This window comes from Caenorhabditis remanei, chromosome III (genome assembly GCF_010183535.1).
Source record: "Caenorhabditis remanei strain PX506 chromosome III, whole genome shotgun sequence".
Taxonomy (NCBI): Eukaryota; Metazoa; Nematoda; class Chromadorea; order Rhabditida; family Rhabditidae; genus Caenorhabditis; species Caenorhabditis remanei.
The window spans coordinates 6,968,710-6,992,458 of record NC_071330.1 but is presented as its reverse complement, the minus strand read 5'-3'; the positions used below and the strand labels follow the sequence as shown (position 1 = coordinate 6,992,458).

The 23,749-nt window shown below is 38.6% G+C and overlaps 8 protein-coding genes across 8 annotated transcripts; 3 read left to right on the top strand and 5 right to left on the bottom strand.

Moving 5' to 3' along the window:
- Positions 1–105: 105 nt before the first annotated feature.
- Positions 106–1,775, bottom strand: GCK72_009614 (uncharacterized protein; the record flags this gene model as incomplete). The annotated part of the gene is made up of 7 exons (XM_003112885.2): positions 106–304; positions 353–442; positions 490–641; positions 692–835; positions 878–1,364; positions 1,417–1,662; positions 1,708–1,775. 7 exons carry the CDS (start codon positions 1,773–1,775, stop codon positions 106–108), a joined length of 1,386 nt encoding a protein of 461 aa, XP_003112933.1.
- A 97-nt stretch (positions 1,776–1,872) lies between these two features.
- GCK72_009613 (uncharacterized protein) lies at positions 1,873–2,761 on the top strand (the record flags this gene model as incomplete). Its single annotated transcript, XM_053727458.1, has 6 exons — positions 1,873–1,913; positions 2,142–2,212; positions 2,266–2,338; positions 2,385–2,517; positions 2,561–2,642; positions 2,688–2,761. The coding sequence occupies 6 exons, from the start codon at positions 1,873–1,875 to the stop codon at positions 2,759–2,761; spliced, it is 474 nt and encodes a 157-aa protein (XP_053587035.1).
- Positions 2,762–2,900: 139 nt separating this feature from the next.
- On the bottom strand, positions 2,901–3,523 carry GCK72_009612 (uncharacterized protein; the record flags this gene model as incomplete). Its single annotated transcript, XM_003112795.2, has 4 exons — positions 2,901–3,112; positions 3,156–3,283; positions 3,331–3,400; positions 3,448–3,523. The coding sequence occupies 4 exons, from the start codon at positions 3,521–3,523 to the stop codon at positions 2,901–2,903; spliced, it is 486 nt and encodes a 161-aa protein (XP_003112843.1).
- Positions 3,524–3,971: 448 nt separating this feature from the next.
- Positions 3,972–9,535, bottom strand: GCK72_009611 (uncharacterized protein; the record flags this gene model as incomplete). The annotated part of the gene is made up of 10 exons (XM_053727457.1): positions 3,972–4,108; positions 4,155–4,733; positions 4,780–6,001; positions 6,050–7,204; positions 7,249–7,551; positions 7,594–8,454; positions 8,577–8,756; positions 8,832–9,196; positions 9,247–9,367; positions 9,410–9,535. 10 exons carry the CDS (start codon positions 9,533–9,535, stop codon positions 3,972–3,974), a joined length of 5,049 nt encoding a protein of 1,682 aa, XP_053587034.1.
- A 1,133-nt stretch (positions 9,536–10,668) lies between these two features.
- GCK72_009610 (uncharacterized protein) lies at positions 10,669–11,523 on the bottom strand (the record flags this gene model as incomplete). The annotated part of the gene is made up of 5 exons (XM_003112947.2): positions 10,669–10,771; positions 10,829–10,947; positions 10,991–11,083; positions 11,141–11,236; positions 11,284–11,523. 5 exons carry the CDS (start codon positions 11,521–11,523, stop codon positions 10,669–10,671), a joined length of 651 nt encoding a protein of 216 aa, XP_003112995.2.
- Positions 11,524–11,820: 297 nt separating this feature from the next.
- On the top strand, positions 11,821–12,773 carry GCK72_009609 (uncharacterized protein; the record flags this gene model as incomplete). Its single annotated transcript, XM_003112817.2, has 3 exons — positions 11,821–11,916; positions 12,112–12,414; positions 12,459–12,773. The coding sequence occupies 3 exons, from the start codon at positions 11,821–11,823 to the stop codon at positions 12,771–12,773; spliced, it is 714 nt and encodes a 237-aa protein (XP_003112865.1).
- Positions 12,774–15,815: 3,042 nt separating this feature from the next.
- On the bottom strand, positions 15,816–19,891 carry GCK72_009608 (uncharacterized protein; the record flags this gene model as incomplete). The annotated part of the gene is made up of 14 exons (XM_053727456.1): positions 15,816–15,899; positions 15,948–16,055; positions 16,105–16,308; positions 16,358–16,448; positions 16,495–17,381; positions 17,431–17,534; positions 17,580–17,797; positions 17,850–18,206; positions 18,258–18,349; positions 18,399–18,623; positions 18,670–19,065; positions 19,444–19,590; positions 19,642–19,718; positions 19,768–19,891. The coding sequence occupies 14 exons, from the start codon at positions 19,889–19,891 to the stop codon at positions 15,816–15,818; spliced, it is 3,114 nt and encodes a 1,037-aa protein (XP_053587033.1).
- A 1,956-nt stretch (positions 19,892–21,847) lies between these two features.
- On the top strand, positions 21,848–23,736 carry GCK72_009607 (uncharacterized protein; the record flags this gene model as incomplete). Its single annotated transcript, XM_003113067.2, has 7 exons — positions 21,848–21,980; positions 22,153–22,361; positions 22,437–22,689; positions 22,739–22,892; positions 22,937–23,463; positions 23,507–23,585; positions 23,634–23,736. 7 exons carry the CDS (start codon positions 21,848–21,850, stop codon positions 23,734–23,736), a joined length of 1,458 nt encoding a protein of 485 aa, XP_003113115.2.
- Positions 23,737–23,749: the final 13 nt, after the last annotated feature.

Genomic DNA, 23,749 nt, shown 5'->3' with positions numbered 1-23,749 from the left:
CAAAGCGTTCTGAGCTCTGATTCGAAATAAATCGAGTTTCAACATGTCTTATAGAGTTCTTCATTCCCACATAACAAAAAAGGATATCGTCCAAGAATAATTTATCTAGTCTTTCTTATCAATTTTATCTCCGGTCGTCTCCGCAGTGGGAGAAGTCGGCGATAGTGTATCCATTCGGAAGCTTCCTGGACTTTGCTGTCTCTCCAAACTATGTGAAGAGGCTGCGTGCTTCATCAGATTGAGAAGAGATGACGGCCGCAGGATATCACCAATTCCGTTTCCTCTAGAGTCATTAGTCTCTTCTCTGTAATATCAGAAAAAAAGATTCAAACAGAAATATCAATTCGCTCACGGTTTCACATTCACGATTCGTTCTTTGACAACACTAGCTCGTCTTCCATCCCTCGGAACCATTCTAACTTGTGAGACTGACCTACTCAATCTGAAACATTAAACGTACAAATGGCTTGTTTTTTCTCGGAGACGAACTTGATATGTGCCAATGATCCCTGTCTCTGATGATATCGTTTCTCATGAGCACTAGCTTCTGAATACAATGGTACCCATGCGTCATCCCAGAATGCATCCTTTTCTAGTCTCGGAGTTTTATCGTAACCTTCGTCCACAATTTTAAGTCCCATCTAAAATACTGGTAATCTTTTGCAATTAGACTTTCTTTTGTAATCTTTACCGCGAGATTCCTGTCGATTAACATGTTTGTCTCAAAGTCATCGTCATCTTCACCCCACGGATTCAGCAATCCTTCCCCAACTTTCAGCCAACCCATATAAAAGACAAATTGGATGCTTGTCATGAATGGAAAGACCAAATCAATCTGAAACGTCTAATTAGTTGATTCTCGATCAGAATTTCTCACCATATTGGGATCATTTTCAGCCCCTGTCACATATTGTCGAGCCATAATGCATACGAAAAAGTACATGTGAACTGCCAAGCATACGATTGTTGGATAAATAATAGGAAGTGGAACCCAGTCGTAGTTACAAACCCAAGCGAGTCCTGTACGGAACTTCTTGATATCCTCGGAAATTACTGTGACATAATAATCTCCTTCAATCAACCCCTCTTTTCTTGCGTTATAAACTAACGCCCAAGCCCAGTTGAACGGTAAAAAATATTTGTTATAGTTGTATTGAATCTGATCGAAATTTGCTTTTTCATGAGGCATCATGAAACCAGCAGCAGCAACTGTATCAAGAGTTGGAAATCTTTTACGGGCCTTCATCGACAAGTCACGGAAAATAAGAACTTGCGTAAGCTCACAATATCGGATTATGTTTCTACGATACTGTTTTGCTCGCTCACTGTCTCCTCGAATGTAGGTCGCAGTAGAACAAGCTATGCTGGAATATGAAATACTTCCTTTAAGTTACTTATATTCTACTAAGACCTTACTTATCAATAAATCCGATGATGTCATAAAGATACCAGAATCTACGGAGAACTCCAGCAATAAAGAATCCAAGTATCCAATCCAACGGAACATAAGACAGTCGAGCGCTTGTGTAATCAACAAGTTTAACAAAAATCAGCCGTTGATAGTCTTGAAGTATGAATCGATAAATTGCAGACACTAGAAAATACAGCCCCAACCACACAGAGTACTGAATCCAAATTGCTTTCCACACCGAACCACGCCACCTGAACCGCTCTGCTCTGTTAGTAAAACATTTCGAGCTTTCTCACCTGAAGATTAGAGCAAGAAAGGTCCATGGCCTAGAAGTAGCCACAGATTGGTTGTAGCTGACAGTCATATCATTCGATTGTGAAACGTTTTGGAAAGAACAATCGATGACTTTCACGAGTAAAACGGAAGCGGATTACATTTTGAATTTCAAATGAATTCAGTCAATGACAGTTCCTACTGTTCTGGACTTTGTCGAAGATCAGAGGTATGGAAAGACTGTGTAATTCTTTCGTAAGTGTCTATTCCCACATCATTCAAACGAGGGGTGCAGTGGTTCATTACGTCTCCTCGTTACTGGCTCTCGCAATGCACCGCTCTCTACGGAATCGATATGTCTATTCTGTGTTTCTTCCGATTTCCATCTCTTCCTAAAGCTTAAGATTAATTTTGACTTGGGACAGCTTTTTCCGTTGATTACAATTTTTGTTTTCAGTAAGATGTCGCAGTTAACGAATATGTTAAAAGAGCACAGCAAGAAGCAACACCTTCGAAAAGAAATACAAGGTGAGAAAAAGAAACTGAGAAGTGAATTGCAGGAATTTAAAGTACAATTTTAGAAAAGCTGAAAAACGAAGCAGTTGTGGCTGCTCAAACTTTATCAACTGCAGTTGTGGACCATCTAAATGCTAAGTAAGTGTTCCAATACAATCAGATTGAAAAAAAAACTAAATTTCAGAGTTGCCCAAGCTTACGGAAACCAAAAACGTCTCGATGTGGAAGCAAAACGTTTTGAGAATAATTCAGCGGCATTAGCAAAGCAAACGGAGCAGTGGCTTTTTATCACGGAAGGCTTGAACTATGCTCTGAAGGTATATATCTACCCCGGTATCTAAAAGATTTATTGTTTTGCAGGAAATCGGAGATGTGGAAAATTGGTCACAAACAATTGAAAACGATATGAAGATAATCACAGAAACCCTTCGAAGAGCATATGGTGATTCAGGTCATATTCAATCATCTGAAACTCTTTGTTTTCCAGAAGCTAAAAATCTTCCCGCAGTGTCCCCAAGTCAAACAACCGGAAGTTCCTCAGGAAATCCTGCTAGTCAATGAACAGTTTTAACGTGTATTTTTGTACATAATTTTAAACTACTTGCAATCAGTAAAATTCTCAAACCCGTTTATTCAATACAAAATAAATAAATGATCCAGCATTGAAACAACATTCGAAACGAGCAATATTCTACTTAGATTACAGTTTTTCCATTTCTTGTGTCAGCTTTTCGATCTCATCCAAATACTCCTGCTTCCGCTCAATCTTTTTCACCTGGTTTGGCTGAGGAACAAGTTCTCCACTGGCGATTCTTGCTTCCATACCCTCAATATCTTCGAGTTTTTTCTTCGTCAAGTCAATCTTCTTCTGGAAATGATCTTGTGGTGTGATGCAGACGTTAGCTTTAATTGCTGTAATGTTTTAAATTATGAAAATAATAAGAATAAGACTTACCACTAACTGGTTTCCGAACAGCACCTGCTCCACGAGGATTCATTCCGACCGGAACTGAACTTCTTACACTTGAAGCTTCTAATTGCATTCTGTTCTGATACTTGGGTTGTTCATCTTGCGGGATGTACCTGAAATTGAAATTTAGCAGCATTATTTTTTTTCCAAATAAACTAACCCCTCTTTCACTCTTCTTGCTTTTCTCCATGATCCATCAGGTCTCTGAGTCGCTGTGATGAATGTTTCTCCTAAATATTAATGAAACTGTGGAAACTTTTAGAGATAGATGCCTAACCATTATCTGTTTGGACACGCAGATCACCACCTTCACTGCACGAGGGTTTCGTTTTCCCGGCTGGTTTCGCCGACATTTGACGCTGAAACTGCACATCGATTCAATCAAATTCTTCAATTTATTTTCTTTTAATTGGAAACTGATCCATTATCACTGAAAACTAACTAGAAATTCAGGAAACTCGAACGTTATGTTGATGGAATAAACCAGTTTTTCATCCGATAATCGAACGATATTATATAACAAATATTTTATTCATGATGGTTCTCGATTAAATGAGTTGCGATCAACTTATTTAAAACGGGCAGAACTGAGACGACACATCGGACCAACAACCTTAAGGATAAGTTCACGGATTAGAATAAAACCATCACAATTTCATAAGGGGACGCAATAAATAGAAATCGAATATCATAAATTAAACAAACGGGTGTATAGACATCAAGCAATAAATTACAATATAACTATTGATGCGGGGGGAGTGAGGAGAAGGTTAAAAATAGGGGCATGATAAAACTATCGAGTTACATAAAACCAGGGGCATTGAATCCTGGTTGACCAGGTTGTGGGTAACCAGGTTGACCTCCATATCCAGCAGGCGCTCCAGGGTACCCCATTGGAGGAGCAGGGGCGCCGTAGGTAAGCATCAGTTGAGGCTCCACTGTAATAAAATTCACTTGAAATTCGTCTACGTTTAGGGAACTTACTCGTCATTCCATTGTTTTGCTGTTGTTCGGCTTTTTCCTCTTTTCGCTCATGTTCAGAACGTTCCAATTTCTCTAGCCTTGTTTGATAATCTCTCATCACTTGGATCATATATGGCATGGCGTAATCCATGATCTTATGTTTCCAGGCAAGCTCCATAATGACATCAGGGTGAAGAAGATCGTAGCAATGGTAAAGTGAAGCAGCGAAACAGTCATAAAGTTTCTCGTCAAGGAAGAAAGAAAGAAGTTCTTCGGCGAGTTCTCCGTTTCTAGACTCGGCAGCATATTCCATAGCGTCTTTGTACAATTTATCCTTCTTGCATAGCTCGATACTCTGCTTCCATCTGTTATTTCCCTTGAACAAATAGGCAGAGATTCTTCTGAATTCTACAAGTGGATGCTTCTCGAGTTGTTGAGCCAACGAGATGTTATCAAAGTTGTCCTGGGCTTCAATAGAAGAACGAAGTCCAGCGTGGTCTTCTTCGTCGATAAGCAATTGGTTCAATGCCTCGTTGATAGCCTTGTTGTTCAAATTTTGCACTTGTCTCAAATATGGCTTTACCAAAGGAATCTGCTTCACTGAAATTAATTAAATAATTTTAACATTATTATTCCTTAATCTTACGTTTGTTGAAGAAGAGAACTGTGCGAGAATGGTCTAATCTTGGAGAGAGAACAGCAAGGAGATCGTTGAGGAGAAGAGGTTTGAAATCCAAGTAGAATTGCATAGCTTTGTAGTACAACTCTACATTGGCCACCTTGGCGATAACTTCTTTGAAATGTTGCTCCCTCCATGATTCCGTTGGGTGTTGCATCATTGTTAGAGCAGCATTGTCATATTCTTCATACTTATCATACAAAAACACCAATTCGGACCAGAGGTGAGCTTGCTCGGCAGCACGGAGAACTTTTGGAATATTGACACGACTCCAGAACAACTCCAAATGCTCTCGCATTTTTTCTGGCTTGTACTTTGAGTAAAGAATAGCAAGTTCGGTGAACATTCCCATGTGTGCACGTTCCAGACCCAGAGCAGCTTCGAGAAGAGCGATGAGTTCCTCGAAATGACCACGATCTTGGTAGAAGTTGATAAGCTCTTCAAGCTCATCGGCATGAACAACGATGTGAAGACCACACATTTGAGCGAGACGGAACTCTCCATTTTCTACACACGAGAAACAAACTTGTTTCCATGTCTTCGTGCTGTTGGCTTTACGAGCAGCGTCGACAGCTCCTTGATACTCTCCCAAACGTACGAGAGTGACGGAAAGCTTGGCGAAGTTCGAGACGTTATTGAAAAGAATCTTAGCAGCATCGAACATTCCATTATCGAAACAACGATCACCAATTTGTCCGATTTGTGCATGGTTTGGTCCAGCGATGAACTCTTCCAGTTCGGTGAGACGACCAGTCTTGGCAAGAGCATAAACGAGCTCAGTCTCGATGTACGACTCACGACTCTTCTTCCGGGCCATTTGGAGATAGCGAACGAGATCTTCCCAGTGCTCCGTTTGAGAGCACTTGTTGACCACCTCCATATAAGCTCCTGGATCGTCAGCCTTGATGAATGAGTCGACAGCTTCCTTCACGAGGTCTTGCTTGAGTTGAGCTTTTGCCAGAGATGCCCAAACATCAGATTGATTGCATTTCTCGGCGAATTCGTAGGCGCGATCCAAATTGTTCACATTCTCAATGAGAACATTGATGGCACTGGAGTTGACATCGAACTTTTTAAAGATTGCAAAAGCTTCTTCGTAAAGTTCAGAAGTGATGGCAATATTCGCAATGTCTGGTGCATCATAGTTGTCGAGCTTTTGAATGTATTCCATGACACGAGTTCTATCAGCCTAAAAGAATGAATGTGAAGGAGTAGGATACATGAAAGATTAACTTACTCTCATTGCAGTCAAAATGAGAAGGTTCTGAAGATTGCGGTGCTCAGAGAATGCGGAGTTATCGAGAACAATTTTCTCCAAAAGCTCGATGAGCTCATTTGGTAAGTCGGCAGCCATGAAAGCCTTGACAGTCACCGAAATATCCTCCGGATCTTGGGTTTCAGACAGAGCTGTTTGAACAACTTGGTCAATAAGCTGTCTTCTATACACATTCTCCTCATTGAGAACTTGTTCCCAAAGAGTGAAATCTCTTCTCTTCACCAAATATCTTGCCAAATTTTTGAACAATGAATTCTCGTTGCAGACATTAATGAGCTCGGCATCACATTGGCCTCGTTCGTAAGAGAGGAAAGCATAATGAGGATCACGCTTTTCACAGTATTTTCCAACAACTTTGCTATCATAATATGGGTTCTCCTTCAAGAAACGTTCTGGGTTATTATTGGAGTCTATGTAAATTTTGGCCATGGCATTGTGAGTAGCAGCATCAGTAGCACCTTCTTGAATTCTCGATTCAAGCCAATGGTTCAAAAGTTTGAGCCGGTTACGTTTCTCCACTTCTTCAACAAGCTCATCAATATCAAACTTTCCACGAGTGTTGATGATCAGTTGTTTTATTGCGTCCTCGCTACAATCAACGTCGAGAAGAGCTCCAACCACAATTGGTAAGCGGGCAGCATTGACCTTTTGAACGAAAACTTCGATGTACTTCTGGAGTTGGTTTCTGTACAAGTAGAGAACCAAATCGTGAACCATATTGTGACGATCGCAGACAATGATCAATGGAAGCTGATCGTTAAGCTTGGCTTCTTTCAAGAAGTTCTTGACACGCTCGGCATCGTAGCATTGGGATTCTCGACAAATACGTTCAACTTCTTTGATTTGTCCAGTACGAGTGGCAGCTTGAATGTACTTGAAATGAACTTCTGGGTCTTGACTGAAGTTCACAATGGAACCAAGGAAGTAGAAAAGTCCTTCGTATGATTTGTGGGTCTCAAACATTTCAATCAGCTTATCCGCTCCAAGCTGCTCATGGTATTTGGAAGCGATTTGAACGACAACTTGAAGATTCTGACGGATGTTCTGAGTGAGCATTGCTTTCAGGCATTCCAATGAATCTTCAACAGACAGACTCCCGAAGTACCCGACAAGCCACTAAAATTCGATACATTTTTCAATAAAAAACCCCAGTTACTTACATCAGGCTTGAGCAAATGAGTATGGACAACGGTTCTTTTGATATCATACAAATCGGTGAAATGCTCGAGAGCTCTCTGCAGAAGACCAGCTTTTTCGCAGAGCTGACCGATAGCGGCACGATCGTAGTGGGAGAACATCTTGTTAGCAAGAATGGCATCAGCAACAGCAGGGGCAGCGAGCAGATTCATCTCAAGAAGTCTTGTCTGAAGATGACCTTCTTCTGGCTTGTCGCCCTTCAAAACTTCGAGCAAGAAGGAAGTACATGGTTGAACGGCTTGAACCTCCATGAAGCAATCGATAATCTGTAAGGTTTAATTTCGAAAATTGTGTGGGTTAACGATTACCTGGGAGAGATCAGCAAGAGGTTCCCCATTCTCGCTTTCAGAAACAAGCAATTGGGCGAACTTTGCTCCATTATCCGGGTTCGAATTACGAAGAATCTGACGAAGTTGGAACAGGTAGTCTGGCTGGAATCCGACACGCTTCGCATACATGACGATTTTGTCAAACTGTCCCGTTTCGGCGAAAGATTGAACAACTTTGTGAGGAACGTTTCCACGCAAGTAGACAGACAGAGCAGTATTGACATCGTGTGGCTTGATCAGATCTCCCAACTCTTCGCAACACTCTAGCTTTTGGTCATTCAACCACTTGTTCACTAACTCCTTTCTTCCTTGAGCCAAAACTGGGCGACACAACTCCAAAGTTTCATATTTGTTCAACTTTCCTTGGTCCAACAGAATTCCGAAATATTGTAGCAGTGGAGACGGTCCTGCTCCGGTGGATGGGCACTGTTGGAACTTTTGGATGGTAGCTGGAGTTCTGAGAATGCCTTGAGGAGCGGAAGCAGCAACCTTAGCTGCCTCTCCAAATTGTCCATTGCTGAAGAGCAAATTGAATTTACGAACGAACAACTCCTCGGCGCCTGGCAGATCACAACGAACGGCTAGCTTCAAGGCCAAATCAGGATTCTGCAGTTGGTTCGTGACAAATGGAACAAGGTTAGCCTCATCGATCGAAACGGATAAAACCTGTCCTTTTCTGTTGATTCCCATAATTCCTCCTGTAGCGGTGTACTCACAAGTAACGAAGACTGTATCGGTGGAAATACGGTTCGAATAAATTCGAGTTCCGGATTCAACATCATACAGATGAACATATCCTTGTTTAGTCACCAAATAGATGACCCCTTGCTTCGTAGACACCTGAAAGAGTACAAGTTGAGATGAGGTAAACAATTCATTGAATTCGAAGAGTTTGGAAATCGTAAACATTACGAAATGATCAAATTTCGTTTATGAATTCGATGAAAGTTTATCTAACAAACCTGCATTGATACTGGGAAATCGCTAGCAGTGTCAGCGGTGTAAGGAACATCAACATTCTTCTTCTGGAAAGGAGTGTTTCCGGTGGCTGGAGTACCGACCTCAATGATATGGAGCTTTCCTCCGTTATCAGTCTTCACAGAGAAGCAGAATAAATTAGATGGATGCGGGTTCCCATCAACCTATAAAAAAATAATGAGAATTTATTTTTGTCTTATGAAATTTCTAAATTAATTCCTTATAGTTATTACGCTCACCTTGAATCGAACAAAACTAGCAGCATGTCCTTCGATCGGCTGTGACACCTTTCTTTCTGTACTATACAATTGCATGCTTCCCACTACACGAGAGTCTTTTGCGGAGATTCCGATGAGGACAAGCCACTTATTCTCGGCATCAGCACGATAATTTATGATCTGAGTGCCTGCCAAAGATTGATGTCTATCGAACATCTTAACTGGAGCTGCGTCTCCTTCGATCGACCAATGGTAGACCGCCGTATCAGACACAAGAGCGATCATCTTTTCACTTATCCATTTCCAATAGACTACTTCTTCAACATTTTGGTGCGCTTTAACTTTTGCTTTCAATTCAATGTTGAAAATTTGTAGCGTCTTGCCAGCTGAAAAAAGGAAATTATTGTAAAGATTGGAAGCTAAAGGAGCAACTAACATTTCAGTGCAAGAATTTTGGCTGTTGGATGCATAATGACAGAATCAGCTGATATTGGACGCCGGGTAGGATTTGCTGTATCTGCCATATCGATAATCACAACTTGTTGCTGATCACCAATCTGTATTAAACAATACACTTCTGAAACTGTTTTTGAACTAACCATTTCTCGAACAACGATGTTCTTGTCCGATTCCATTGTGACATTGGAGAAAGTAATGTTGGGAACCCGAATTCCAGCATTCGGAAGCTGAAGATGCTCGTGAAACTTAATAGGGAGAGCCGCCATTATTGGAGTTTATGTTGGATGGAGAAACTTTTTACAATAAATTAAATACCTGTAAGAAAACTCTTTATAATAGAATGAACCCGAAATTAAATGAGCTATACGTTGCAATTTGAGGAAATAAAAGTCATGATTCACACATCAGTTTTGAGAAATGTCGGCCACAATCGTGAAATTAGATACCAGAGAATTAGAGGTACGAAGCATGGGTAAAGTCAATAGAGGTGCTGACAACGATCAAATTAAGAAAAAGAGATTTTCAGTACAACATTTTCAGATAATTCCATACATGGTCAAGCGGAAAAGTAAGTTGTACCACTGTTTTCCAAAAGTAGAGTGAAGAAAAAGGCAACATTGGTAGCACAAGAAAATCGTTAAAATAAGTTTATCGAACAGAAATTTCTCGTCGAGAGCGAGCTTTGTCCAACAAGAAAACGCTAGTTGATCGAAGGAATGAGTCGATTCCTGTTTGCCAAGCTTGACCAAGTCGCCCTGTCATCACTGGGCACGCGACGCGTACGCCCCGCTTCTCGTTGGGGCGCGCCTCTCGTTGAAAATTCTCTCGGGAACTTTAGTCGAAATGTCTCAGGAAGGGCGAGGTTTCTCTCGTACCGCGATTAACCGCATGTTTTTCGGCGGTTTGTTGAGTGAAAAAACACAGAAAAAGAAAGTTCATGTTGATACAATGACTCATCCTCTTATTATCAATGAGATCTACTAATTTTGTTCATTTCCGCATAAACCCGTTCAGAAACAAAGTTGACATTCCATCAGTTTGATATTTCCCAATGGTTAACAAAGACAAGTCTAGAGATATCACGTTGAGTCCCAGGCTACCTATGCAAACGCGCTCTGAAAAAGACATGGTCCGCAATACGTGGCGGTGAACATTAGAATCTATTTTCCTACAGAAAATTTTAGGATACGTGAAAATATTTCATTTTCCACGTAGTTTCCCGTTAGAGCGTGTTCGCATAGGTAGCCTGGGACTCAACGTGAGATATACATAACGAAATATAATGTGCAATTGTCAAATTTGTCTGGGTTTGAAGTGGAACTGCAGAACTGCAGTATTGCGAAATCAAGAACTGTATTTTCGCAGTAGTAATTGTTTATTGAATAGAGTGAATGAGAAATTAGTACGGAACGTTCTTCTCCTGTGGACTCTTCCTCGATTTGAAATGTCTCACCGCATCCGTCTTTACATTATCATAGAAACATCGCTTCATGTCTTCGAACCTGCAACAAATTTAATTGAACATGACTTCTTGAGAATCGAGAGATAAAGGATAAAACCTGTCCAGACAAGGCGCATAGCTGTAATCAATTGGTGTATAGATATCGGGTCTTTGGTCGCAGAAAGTTAGACATTTACTCCCAGCTGATGTTGCATCCACGTCACTTTGAGAACAACACTGAGTTCAAACTTTAAAAATATGCTTCGATATAAAAGTTTACTTGGCTGTGATTTTTTCCTTGTGCTGCACAAAATTGCATTTCTGGGAGAAATTCAATAGGACATTCACTTGTCCTGAAGAACATAGACTCTAGCTGAAATTATGAAAAAAGATTTACTAATTGTAATCCTTGACCTAGTTGAAAACTTACAACTTCTTTATTATAAACATTGAAGTGACATTTCTGAATACATGCTGGAGGCAACTGCCGTTCTTCGCAGCAGATGTGGAACAAATGATTCGGGTTCTGGAAATTAATGTAAAAGACTAAAAAAAAACTAATATACAACTCACAGTCAACAACTGAATACTCTTATCTGTAACTGGAGATTTCGTATCATTCCAAACTTTCAATCCAAAAATGTTTCCATCATCTATGTCATCAAACTTTTGAATAACATCTCCACTAACTCGTTTGGAAGCTCTCGCTTTTGCTTTGGCTCGGCATCCACAACATCCACATGCTCCACTAGATCCGCACGCATCAGAAAGAAGGAACAAAGTTGTCAGGAGGATAAAGCAAGTTCGAAACATGATTCCAGCTGAGAGTATGAGTGAATAATTTTGCAACTTATTCATTTTATAGAGTACCTTTTCCTCGATAATTACAATAAGAATGGCAGTAACTGAAGTGGTTTCGACAAGTTGACCAGTCATGATCCAGTTATTACCTTTTCTTATCGAGAATATCCCTCTTGAGTAATAATTACAGAACACATTTTCAAGTTGAATAACTAGTCATTATAATAACTTATTTTATATAAATCCGTCTACATTCAATACATATAAATACGCGGGTTGTTTTATTCATCTCTAGAAATTTATATTGCAATGAGATTCTCTCTTCTCATTTTCTCAACTTTCGCTGTATTCACTCAGGGTTGTAGTCAGTCGGGAGGATGCTGCAAAAGTAGAACTCCACCTCCAGTAAGTCTTTGATATAATAACTGTATTGTCTTCCGATTATAAGAAATCTCCAGTGCTCAAATAATTAAGATCCCAAAATTTAAAAAATTTTGAAGTTAATCCGGAGACCACTGTCTGAAAAAACACTTCCTTTAGCAAGTTTGACTTGATCTCATAATTTTGAAACTTGCTTACTTCGACCATTATTTTACTCAGGTAACATGCGGACAATCCCAATGTCAACAAGGTTACGGATGTGGTCAGTATGGTTGTGCGAGAAGAAAGGCTTTTGGAGGATTGACGAGAAGGATCGATGGAGTTTTGGTGAACGATGAAGTACATGAACAAGCTGAATTGGCAGAAGCTAGTTCCGCATTGAGACCGCATGAGGTTTCTAAAAATGTTAGTATCGAACGGTTGATGAATCCTAACTTTATATTCCGTTCGTGCTGTGAAGCCAGAGGACTTCCGGATTCATGTTTGAGGCATTGTCATTTCAATACATACACGTTTACTACGGTAAGAAACTGCTCGACCAACAAATTTGTTTCTTTTTCTCTCAGATAGAAGCAATGTTCAACAAAGTCGACAAATGTCCCATTGAAGCTATTAATGAGATTCATTACTGTGCTGCTCAAGGAATAGATCATCGAGAGTGTTGCAATTCAAATGGAATCTCCAATACTGCAGCTGGACAAAAATGTCTTTCATTTTGTGATCAAAGACCTAATCGCTTCACTCCAATCGATGCATCCTATCTTCCTTGCTATGAAGTTTTCGAAGGAATGAAACAATGCTTCTATCAAGAAATCAGAATTCGTGCCCAAAAAAAATTCAAGCATTCTGAGAAATATGATTTTGCTCTTTCCCTACACTGATCTTCTGTTCACTCGAAAACTTTTTACCAGAAAAACATTAAGAAATGAATTGTTTATTTGACAAACTAAAGACAAGACAGACACAAGAAAGATGGAGAGGAAGACGACGACGACAACGTTTTTTTTTGAAGTGTGAAGTTTCAAGAACATGTTTGATTTTCAACGAGGATGACCAGTCCAAGATGAGTAATCAGTTCAAGATGTGTGAAAACTAACAGTGACTGAAACTATTTTTTTGAGAGGAAGAAGTTGAAAAGGAGAGAGGAAAGGTGCTTCTACCATACATGGGAGCTACCTAGGGATAGAGTTAGGAGACTGGGATAAGGAAAAGAAGGCGTTTAGCACTTTCCGCAGGTCTTGGCGCACTTGGAGGTGTAGGCGGCGAAGTCGGCGTTGTCGCAGAGCTCAGCGAAGACGGCGCAGTGACCATCTGGAAATAATTGGATTAGTGGGCTCAGAGAGGATCTATATAATAATTCTCACCTTCATCATCAGCACAAGTTGCGGCTGAAGAATAAACGACGAAAACAGACATGATGACGAGGAAATAGAGAGAAATAGTCTTGAGGGAGAACATTTTGAATGGGAATGAATTGACTCGAATGGTATCTATTTCCCTTTTCAATTGGGCTTTTATATCAATTTTCACCGTGAATGGATACACCCTCTCCCCAATTTCATAAATGGAGTTTATTTGTTCATCTGTTTTTGAGTCAAACGGATGTAAGCTATTGGGAATGAATCAATGGATGCTGATCATTGATGGATTTTCTATGGTTTTTGTGCTTTTTATGTTCAGTACGAGTCATGGAAAGGTGTGCACTCTATCAGGCCTTTGAAACATCTGTTCCGAGTTTGTGCTGAAGTGGTTAAGTTGCATCAAACTCAGTTCAAATTTCTGATAACATAATCAACTCTGTTTTCGCTAGTCACATGACTAATATTTATTGGAAAAATACCTAACTCATCGGAATGAAAAGTCCATTTCTCATGATCTGCCGAAATGTCGAGTTGGTTTGATGAAATGTTTTATGCAGTTAGTGTTACATATCTCTTCTACAACAATCACGGATCTCAACTTTGAAGACGAAGTGAGAAAATATATCAAAAACAAAACAGCTGCTTCATATCAGACAACCGATGGAATGAGATTATAAGACATCTTTGACATGATTCCTGAATAAAAATCTTCGTGAAATTTCAAATATTAGTTTGTATTTCACCAAAGTGCGATTTCCCACTCTACACCGGTTGGTCTTTGATTTGTCTATTTTTATTTCCAGTGTTTACTTCTTTATGGATCTACCCACGAAGAAAACTTGCCTACCCACGAACGCAAAATAATGCATTTTATGGCACAAAAATGCAAAAAATGCATTAAATTGCATTCGTGAATAGAATTAAATTGCATTTAATGGTACAAGTTTTCTTCGTGGGTAGATCCATTATCGTTTTTTGAGTTCAAGATTTCTTGGTTACTGTAGTTACAAAACATCAGCGTCGTATTCTCGTTTTTCAGATTTTCAGGACGTAAGAAGTGTATTTAAATCTCCACAATGATAACGATTCCTAATAGCAAATTAAATCTAGTGTGAAATAATGTGTAAATTGAATAATGAATCTGATTATTTGATGAACAAAATCGAAAAATCTGAAAACGAGCTGAATTTACTAGTTTTTTTCCCCAAGTTTGCACTCGAATCTAAAAATTGATATTGTTCTCCAATTCATAAATTCATGGAATCCGTATCATTTTCTCTCCTTTTTTGTACTGACATCTTATTTTCGATAATCATTGTGCAGTTAAAACTGATTTTGTGTGGATAAATATTATTCTTTGACAAACTCAAGACAAGACAGACACACAAATGATGAAAGAAAAAGAGAAGGTTGACGACGATGACAACGTGGATATTGAATTTGTGAAGAGGGAGAGGGGAAAACGAAACTTTCAAAAGGGATAGAGATTCCTATTGTAGATGACCAGTCTACAATTGAAGATCAACTTTTGAAAGGAAAAAAGAAGGGGGGAGATAGCGGAGTGACTAGTACAATACATGGAAGTTGGAATGTTCAGAGTGAGTGAGAACAGGTGCTACAACCGGATGAGGGAGCTACCTATCGAAGAAAAATAATATATTTAGGATTGAAGATGTTGGTGAAGACGAAGAAGGCGTTTAGCACTTTCCGCAGGTCTTGGCGCACTTCGAGGTGTAGGCGGCGAAGTCGGCGTTGTCGCAGAGCTCAGCGAAGACGGCGCAGTGACCATCTGAAAACGGGAAGTGTTTAGGAAGAAGTTGATCATATCCGAAGAATCTTGAATAAGAAATCAAAACTGTAGTATACCTTCATCATCAGCACAGGTGGCCGAAGTGTACACGACGAAAACAGACATGATGACGAGGAAGTAAAGAGCAATGGTCTTGAGGGAGAACATGATGATTGTATGAGAGTGAATTCGAGGACGAATGTGATTTATCTGCACATGTACCGCGCTTTTATATTATTTCGACTGTGTGAGCAAATGGATACGCCCTCGGCTGAAATGGAAGAATTGAGAATAGTTTGTACACCTGTTCTTATTACACAATGACTCCTCTATTTGTGTAAACAGAAGACCTTCGCTTCGCAACAGAATAGAGCTCTTCTCCCTTTCGTAATGTGGATACAGTACCTTGTTCACAATTATTTTTTAGGCGATCAGCATGAAATATATTCATTTGCCCTTTGCATTGTCCTCCAAATCTTTTGTCTGAATGTTATACAAACATTGAATATAGAGTCAAGCTGTCGGGGGTATCCGTCCTTAAATTTTTGTCGGTCTCTGCACGGAGTATACCCAGATGAGAATTTAAAAATCTTTATTGAGAAGTTAATATTCCCGGAACCAAAATGAGCAGTTATTGCGAAAGAAAATGTGATATATTTTTGACAATCACTCAACAAAAAACCCAAACTTAACTTAATATAAAACAATAAAATCTAACTTCCTATAGTCTAAAACATGATTAATTAGGCAATAAACATCTAGAAATTGAAAAATTAATAAAAACCTATATTTCTTCTAGTAGTTTTCGGTTCGATTTCATATGAAATTTGCATTAGCTTCTTTTGATTGTCGATTACCTGAAAAATTATTGAATTAAAAAAAGGTTCTTCTCCGATTCAACTCACTCTTAAATTCCTAATTAAACTTTGTGGTTCCACATATTCATGATCTGATGAGTCGTTCATTTGAGATTTACACTGACGGAAGTTCCGAAAGATTTTTGCAAACATGTGCTGAAATGTTTCAAGTAAATTATCTTCCATTATCTTTTCAGAGCCTCACCATCTTCTCGAAATTCACAAGTCCATTATAAAACGACTTGTTTCCTTGATGAATAAACATCAAATCTTTCAGAATCAGTGGGACAAATGGTATGTAAGGGGAAGCCATCTTAGAGACCATTAGTCGATACATTCGATGATTTCTGGTTGGATCCAATAAGTGTTCAAGTTCGGAGAAGGTTTTCAATGTGATTGGAGGAAGTTTCTATAACTTTTTCAAATGAAAACAAGCTTGAGATGTGACAGAAACTTACACTCCATGTAAGAGTGAGACGGCTGACTGAAGTGTGACTGAGGCCAAGTGTTATGGCAAATACTGTGAGAAGATCTCTGTATTCTCGAGCTCTGAAGTTTTTATAGTGTCTGCTTTTTATTCACTGAAGTAACTTACATTGTTGCGATTGCTATAAACTTTTTGAGAATTTCCACTCTATTCTCTTCTGAAGCCAGTAGAATTTCTGTAGTTGACCAATGTTGAACTTCATTGAATCTTCTAACCAAAAGATCCAAATTGAACGGCATACTGAGAGGAAACGATTCTCTTCCAATTACTTGATATAATAATTCGTTTGAATCAGTTGCTCGGAGTAATTGAAGATGAAAAAGAAACAGTTGATGAGCCAATTCTTGAGAGTCAATTAAGTGGAGGATAGAAGAATGTGAAGAAGGAGTTGGTCCATTCTGGTCTTCCATTGGAACTAATAATGGAATCTCCTCTCGATTTACCACATAGAGTTTTGAATTGAGACTCAAAACAGTTGGTATAGCTCTATCGTTTGGAGAGAATATAAGTTTCTCTCCGTTTGATTTCACCTCCACTAAATTCAATGGTTCTGCTGAGAAACTCATTCTTCTCCTTGATAATTCACATATCTCTTCGGCTGTTTTATCAACTCTTATCGGCAGAACGAAACATGTTGTATCAGCCAAATAAATAATCTGATTACAGACATCCGATGGTAGGATTGGACAAGGAGTATGAGCAGAAAGAACTCCACAATCGAGAACAATAGCAGGGTGACGGGCTAAAACTAACTGCATATTCTCCCTTGATGTTCTAATTGCTCCAATTCTTGTCATTATTTCTTCCATTCCGCCCAATCGTTTCCTATCGTCAATAACGTGGCAAAATAGCTCTTCAACAAAAGAATTGGTGACTGGATTCAGAAAAAAGTTGATTTTTAACATTCTGCACCAGATGTAGACGAACTGAACAACTCTTCGTTTGCATCGAACTTCTTCCGTGCATGAATCTGATATGGAATCTCGTGTTGCTCTCTGAAAACAAATAAGGAAATTGAGTCGTTCAGAAATAATCGTAACTCACGTATGGAGTTCTAAAGTAATAAGTTTTCAGAAAATTGCAGACAGTGTTATCTGGCATAAAAGCGTCATGCGTGAGTATGAAGTCTTCCACGAACAGATCCAGTTCTGAATCTTCTCAGTTCAAAAAATCATATTTCATTTCTCACTCACCAGATATATCATCACTAAGAGCATCAATCCTCGTCTCCAAAACATATTCCAAAATCTTCTCTGCCTTTCCAGCCATGACTGAATATCCACAATTCAAACTAGAAAAACTCGAATTTTCCAGAGCTGCTCCACGTGGAATATCGACTTTCTCCAGAACCAGCACGTCTTCTCCGTAGTCTTTCAAACGAACTGTATTTGCTTCTACTTGGTGGAGTATTCTGGAAACCAGAAAACTATGAAAATTACAAAAAAGTATTTTTTTAAACTCACTGATTGAAATTATGTTTATCAACCACCAAAAAAATAGAGTCGTCCTCATAAGTGACAATTGTTGCAGCTCTCGGCAGATCATTAACCAATGCCAACTTTCCAAAGTCATCTCCTTCACGTAGAACGCATACAACTTTTCCATTTACATTCACTTCGACGGCTCCTTTCAAAACAATATACCAATAAACTCCGATTTCTCCTTGTCGAAAAACAACACTTCCCGCATGAACAAACTGCTCGACTTTTACAAAATTAGCCAATTGTCTTTTGACCATTGTACTCAGATGGGAAAGTGCTTTGATGAATGTTAGTTCTTCGTAAACAACTTCTAGTTCCTCTGGACTTCTCTCAAAACCTCTGCAATAAAAATAAACTCTTTTAATCGACTTTTAGAAAAATAAAACGTACGGTTTGGATACAATCATAAGAAAAAGAGTTTCGGGCGCGACTGACGAGAGGAGCGAGATACTTTTTAGAACTTCTTCCATTGTTGGTGCGACCTAAAAATGTCAGAAGTTTCAAGAATAATATGTTTTCCAGCCAGTTTACCTTGTTTCTATTTCTATATGGCTGAACCCATCGATAGTATGAATTTGTCTTGTCCATGAATTGATGCTCTCCATCGATATGAGCAATGATTCCATAGTTCAGAAGAACCTGCCAAATCGCACTCATCTGAATTCTCGAGAGACTTGAAGATGTTGTTGACGTGGATACAAAAAGTGTCAAAAGCCAATCAATCATTTCAGCGCCAATCATACAGTTTTGAACTCTCTGAATTTTCCGAAATGAAGAAAACACGTAAATGAGAGAGAGTTACCGTATGTTGTGTTGTGATATCTCTTATCACTAGATGATTATCCGTCAACATTTTTCTGTGTAAAGTTCCTCCAGATTCAATAATTTCTTTTTCTATTCGTGTTGGGTTGTGGAATTCAATGAAATTCCTCTCTTCGACAGTTTTCTGCGTCACTGGTCTATTATTCTTCACTTTGTCTCGTCGGTAAGGAATAGATGGAAGTATCATTTTGGTCGGAATTCCTTCAGTTGAAACAGAAACAATTTCATTTGGATTGATTTCAGAAGTCATCAAATCATTGCTTCTTTGTCCATTAAATAACCCAGAACTATACGTTGGAATCGGGTCCATTGGAGTTTCATCAGTGAGAATATCATGCATAATAATGATAAATTGTTGAAGATGGTCACCATGTTTCTGAAATTCAAGAAACTTATTTTAAATTGAAAACGTTGTGATAAATAGTTGTGCGTAATTCACAATTCGTATTTTTTTGCCATTTCGGAAAGAGACAGTTTCAGTTGTAAAGTTTCCAATTTTAATTTCGTATTCATACTTTTTTGAATTTTCAAAACTCAAAACTGTTTGTTTTTCCATTAAAAAAAATCAATTTTGATCGCCGTCTAATTTTGAATTCTAAGAGTTCGTCTATTCGATACGTATCCATTCCAAAAATGAAACCAGGGATTTAAAAGACAGATAAGCCTTGTTTTTCACACCGCACACTAAGCCGAATCGTCGATGAATCAGATTACATTTCTTTTTTCTTGAATCCCGTTCAGAAAAAAAACTCACATTGTATACTGATAAAAAGTGATTTTGAGATATTCGAATCAGCTGGGCAGGCCTTGAAACTAAGCAAGAACACGAGTGAGTCGTTGTGGAGAGATCCCCAAAAAGTGATCCACATCGTAACGTTTTCAAGTGTTTGAAGTCTCCAACCTGGAATAAAGTGATGGGTTTTTTTAAAATATTTTAGAGATGGGTGCTCACATAATTCTTACTATACAACTGTACTTCTCCACTCAATAGCAGATACCAATATTCCGTTGGTTCGTCTTTTTCGAATACTGAAATCAGAATGATTTGGAAATCAAACTTTACTTAAAGTAAACTTACATACAACACCTTGTTGAATATTATCCGGTTGGAAATCTGATTCTGATAGGAGGGAAATGAGAAGGGCATCAGAGAATGTGTGTAATGGGGATAATCGACGAACACGGGATACCATCCGCTCCATCTGAATATGACACATTATTGTTCGAGTTATAAATAGAAGCGTCTTGTGTAAAAATAGAAGAAAAAGAAGAAAAAAGAAGAGGACAACAAATAAAGAGACGATTGTGAAAATGGAAGAAGAGGGGTGAATCCTAGAAAACATTCTCATTTTGGATTTCCCAACTCTGGTCTTCTAGCTAATTATATAATTGTTTGAAAGCATGTAATTATCAACCAAAAAGTAGGGAAGGATGTTTTCTGTTCTTTAAATATCCCCCTTCACAATAGCAAATTGAGGGTTACGCATTTCTTCAAAAAAAAATTCTCGCATAAATTGCAAAAGTAGCTGAACGAGCTGTAAACAACTACCAACAAAACTACGGAAAACAAACAAATTGGGAGTAATGCGAAACAAAAAATGAATGAGCGATCTGCTGAGCTCTCCCTCTATCTCTTTCTTTTTCTCAGCAGCCACTTTTGGTGTGAAGGGTGGAGAGACATAAAGACATAGACAACTCTTCTTTTGCTCCTATACACACTCTCTCCTGGCTTTGAAGCAACGGGAAAAGAAGGGGTCCACACACGAGAAAGCAGAAGCCGTGCAGAAGAAAAAAGGAAAAAAAGAAGAAGAAGAGGAAGAAGAAAATAGCTCTGGCCACACAAACAAATGGATGTCGTCTCTTGGCAGTGTTGGCTCCGAGAGCGCCGGAGGGGAAATTGAGGGAAAAAAGTTAATGCACTTGACAACAATACTACAGCATAATACAATTTCTGTCATTTTGATTTATCTGAATATTTTTGGGAGGGGAAGAAGATGAAAGAAGCTTGGGAAAGATCGGTAAAGATGATAGGATATATTGAAAAGGATCTGTTTCGTTAAAGCAACACATCCCAGTAAATTGTGAATTGTGAACTTTTCAATGATAAACCGTGCAACTGATCGAGTGAAAATGACATAGTAAAGGATACAGTAATCTCCAACAACAAAAAAATTAGAAATCCAGGAATCAATATTAAGAAAATAACATGTAATCCCAGTTTTCCTACCGTATATTCACCATAATAATGACATCATTGAGTTTCTACGAGAAACACTGAAAGCTGAAGTCAAAATTTTATTAAGAGCCATAAAGATTAAAAAAGTATTTTGTCAGAAGTTTGTGTCTTACATAACTCAGAAAAATTTTGTTTTTGAATTTCTAAAAAATTTAATTGGATCTTGAGTTCTCAGTTGAACTTAAAGAACTGGTACATTTGAGGAAGCGAGACCATTGGAAAGGAGTCTGAGCCACGTCATTAAATTGTGGTAAGATACTTATTCAATGAAGATTCACATCCAAAAACTGATCTAGAAACAACTGTGAACTGTAATTCTTTCGGACGATCGGATACTAGCGGAATACTCTACAAATAATGAGAAACCAAGACCTGATTTCACCTGAAAAGCTCTTCTCCGTGAAGAAACTAAACACAACTGTCTTCACTTGAAATGAAGTGAAAACAAAAAAGAAGACGGAAGAAAATCCAATTGAAAACATAGGTTTACTCAAATTCACCCCGAGAAAATGTATTTAATTTCGATTTGAAAACTCCTCAGAATTTGAATTTTCTCAAGAAAAAGTCGGTGAATTTTCTAATGGACTGTACGAATGACATTTCCCCTCTCTCTTATTCAAAAGCAATTACCCATTCTCATTTTTCTCCGAATTTCCGGAATTGGTCCCTCTCCATAAAGTCTTCCCATTCATTCCTTTCATTCCACTCATCCATCAGTGGTGGAACCAAAAAGAAGAGCCTCGGAGCGTCTAATAATCCCTGCTTCAAATCATTGTGCCAACACACACACTTTATGTGCCCACACGCTATTTGAAGAGCGAAGAAGACGACCGATGACGACCTCGACGTCTTCAGACGCTCTTTTCAAAAAATTCTTTCTTTTCAAATCGGTCTTCCTGCTACATTTATTTCGTTACAGAAGATGGCGTCGAATCGGTTTCAAAACTTACAAAATTGGACCAACAAGCACGTTTTCAGCAATTCGTTAGATTATTGGAATCAGGAACTTCATGATGTTCCATCCTATCAGAATCAATCAGCAACAGGAGGAGAAGGTGATATATCCATTTCAAGCTATTATAGTTCTCATTAAAAGTTTCGCTGTCAGTATAAACTCATACTCAAAAACCTAAATTCAGAGGAAAGTCTACTTAAGATTATCATTTCAGATTCTTGCATTTTCATGCATACAGAGGTTGATACCTTTCGAAACTAAACGTTTTTCAGAATCCAACCCACCTCCAGATAGGCTTGAAACTATTGAAGAATCTAGTGTTACCGAGCAACCTCAACCAGAAGACACCCCTAAACAGGAGTTAGCAGAAGACGATGGTCATGGAGCATCCTCTGAACCAATATCTGCTCTTCAGGCGGCTTGGAATGTAACTAATGCAATCCAAGGCATGTTTATAGTTGGTCTTCCGATTGCAGTCAAGGTGAGAGACACACTTTTTACTTGTTTTAAAATATTCATCCATTTTGAAATTGAATATGTATGCATGTGACTTTAGATTGGCGGTTGGTGGTCGGTTGGCGCCATGATTGCAGTTGCATACATTTGCTACTGGACAGGAGTACTTCTCATTGAATGTCTATATGAAGATGGGGTTAAGAAGAGAAAAACATACAGAGAAATCGCTGATTTCTATAAACCAGGATTCGGAAAATGGGTTCTGGCTGCTCAACTCACAGAACTCTTGTCTACTTGTATAATTTATTTGGTATTGGCAGCAGATCTTCTTCAAAGTTGTTTCCCAAGTGTTGGTTAGTGAACAACATTAAACATTTTAGAGTTACAAAACTGTGCTTTCAGATAAACCGGGATGGATGATGATTGTATCAGCTTCATTACTCACTTGCTCTTTCTTGGATGACCTCCAAATTGTGTCTCGATTGTCTTTCTTCAACGCGATTTCTCATTTGATTGTAAACTTGATTATGCTCATCTATTGTCTATCATTTGTTTCGTAAGTTAGCATTTAAATTACTCTCACAAATTACAATTTCCCAGACAATGGTCCTTCTCTTCGATAACATTTGCTCTCAACATCAATACCCTTCCGACTATCGTAGGAATGGTTGTTTTCGGATACACTTCTCATATCTTCCTTCCAAATTTGGAAGGAAATATGAAGAATCCATCGGAATTTAATATGATGTTGAAATGGTCTCATATTGCTGCTGCAGTATTCAAAGTTGTTTTTGGAATGCTCGGATTTCTCACATTCGGAGAACTCACTCAACAAGAAATTTCAAATTCTCTTCCGAACCAATCTTTCAAAATCCTGGTCAACTTGATTTTAGTAGTCAAGGCTCTTCTTTCGTACCCTCTTCCATTTTATGCGGCTGTTCAACTTTTGAAGAATAATTTGTTTCTTGGATACCCTCAAACTCCCTTCACAAGTTGTTATTCTCCGGATAAATCACTCCGTGAATGGGCTGTCACTTTGAGAATTATTCTGGTTCTTTTTACTCTTTTCGTGGCATTATCCGTCCCTTATTTGGTAGAATTGATGGGATTGGTCGGAAATATTACTGGTGAGTCATTTGATTCAGAATAATCTTTAATCTGAATGTTCAGGAACAATGTTGTCGTTCATCTGGCCAGCTCTATTCCATTTGCATATCAAGCAAAAAGGATTGAACAACTTCGATAAACGGTGAGAATACAGATTACAATTTTCGAGTTGATATTTTATTTATTTCAGTTTTGACCAAGCCATCATTACAATGGGATGCAGCGTCTGTATTTCTGGAGTTTACTTTTCTTCAATGGAACTTCTTCGTGCTATCAATTCTGCTGATTCTTGATAATTTAATTTTT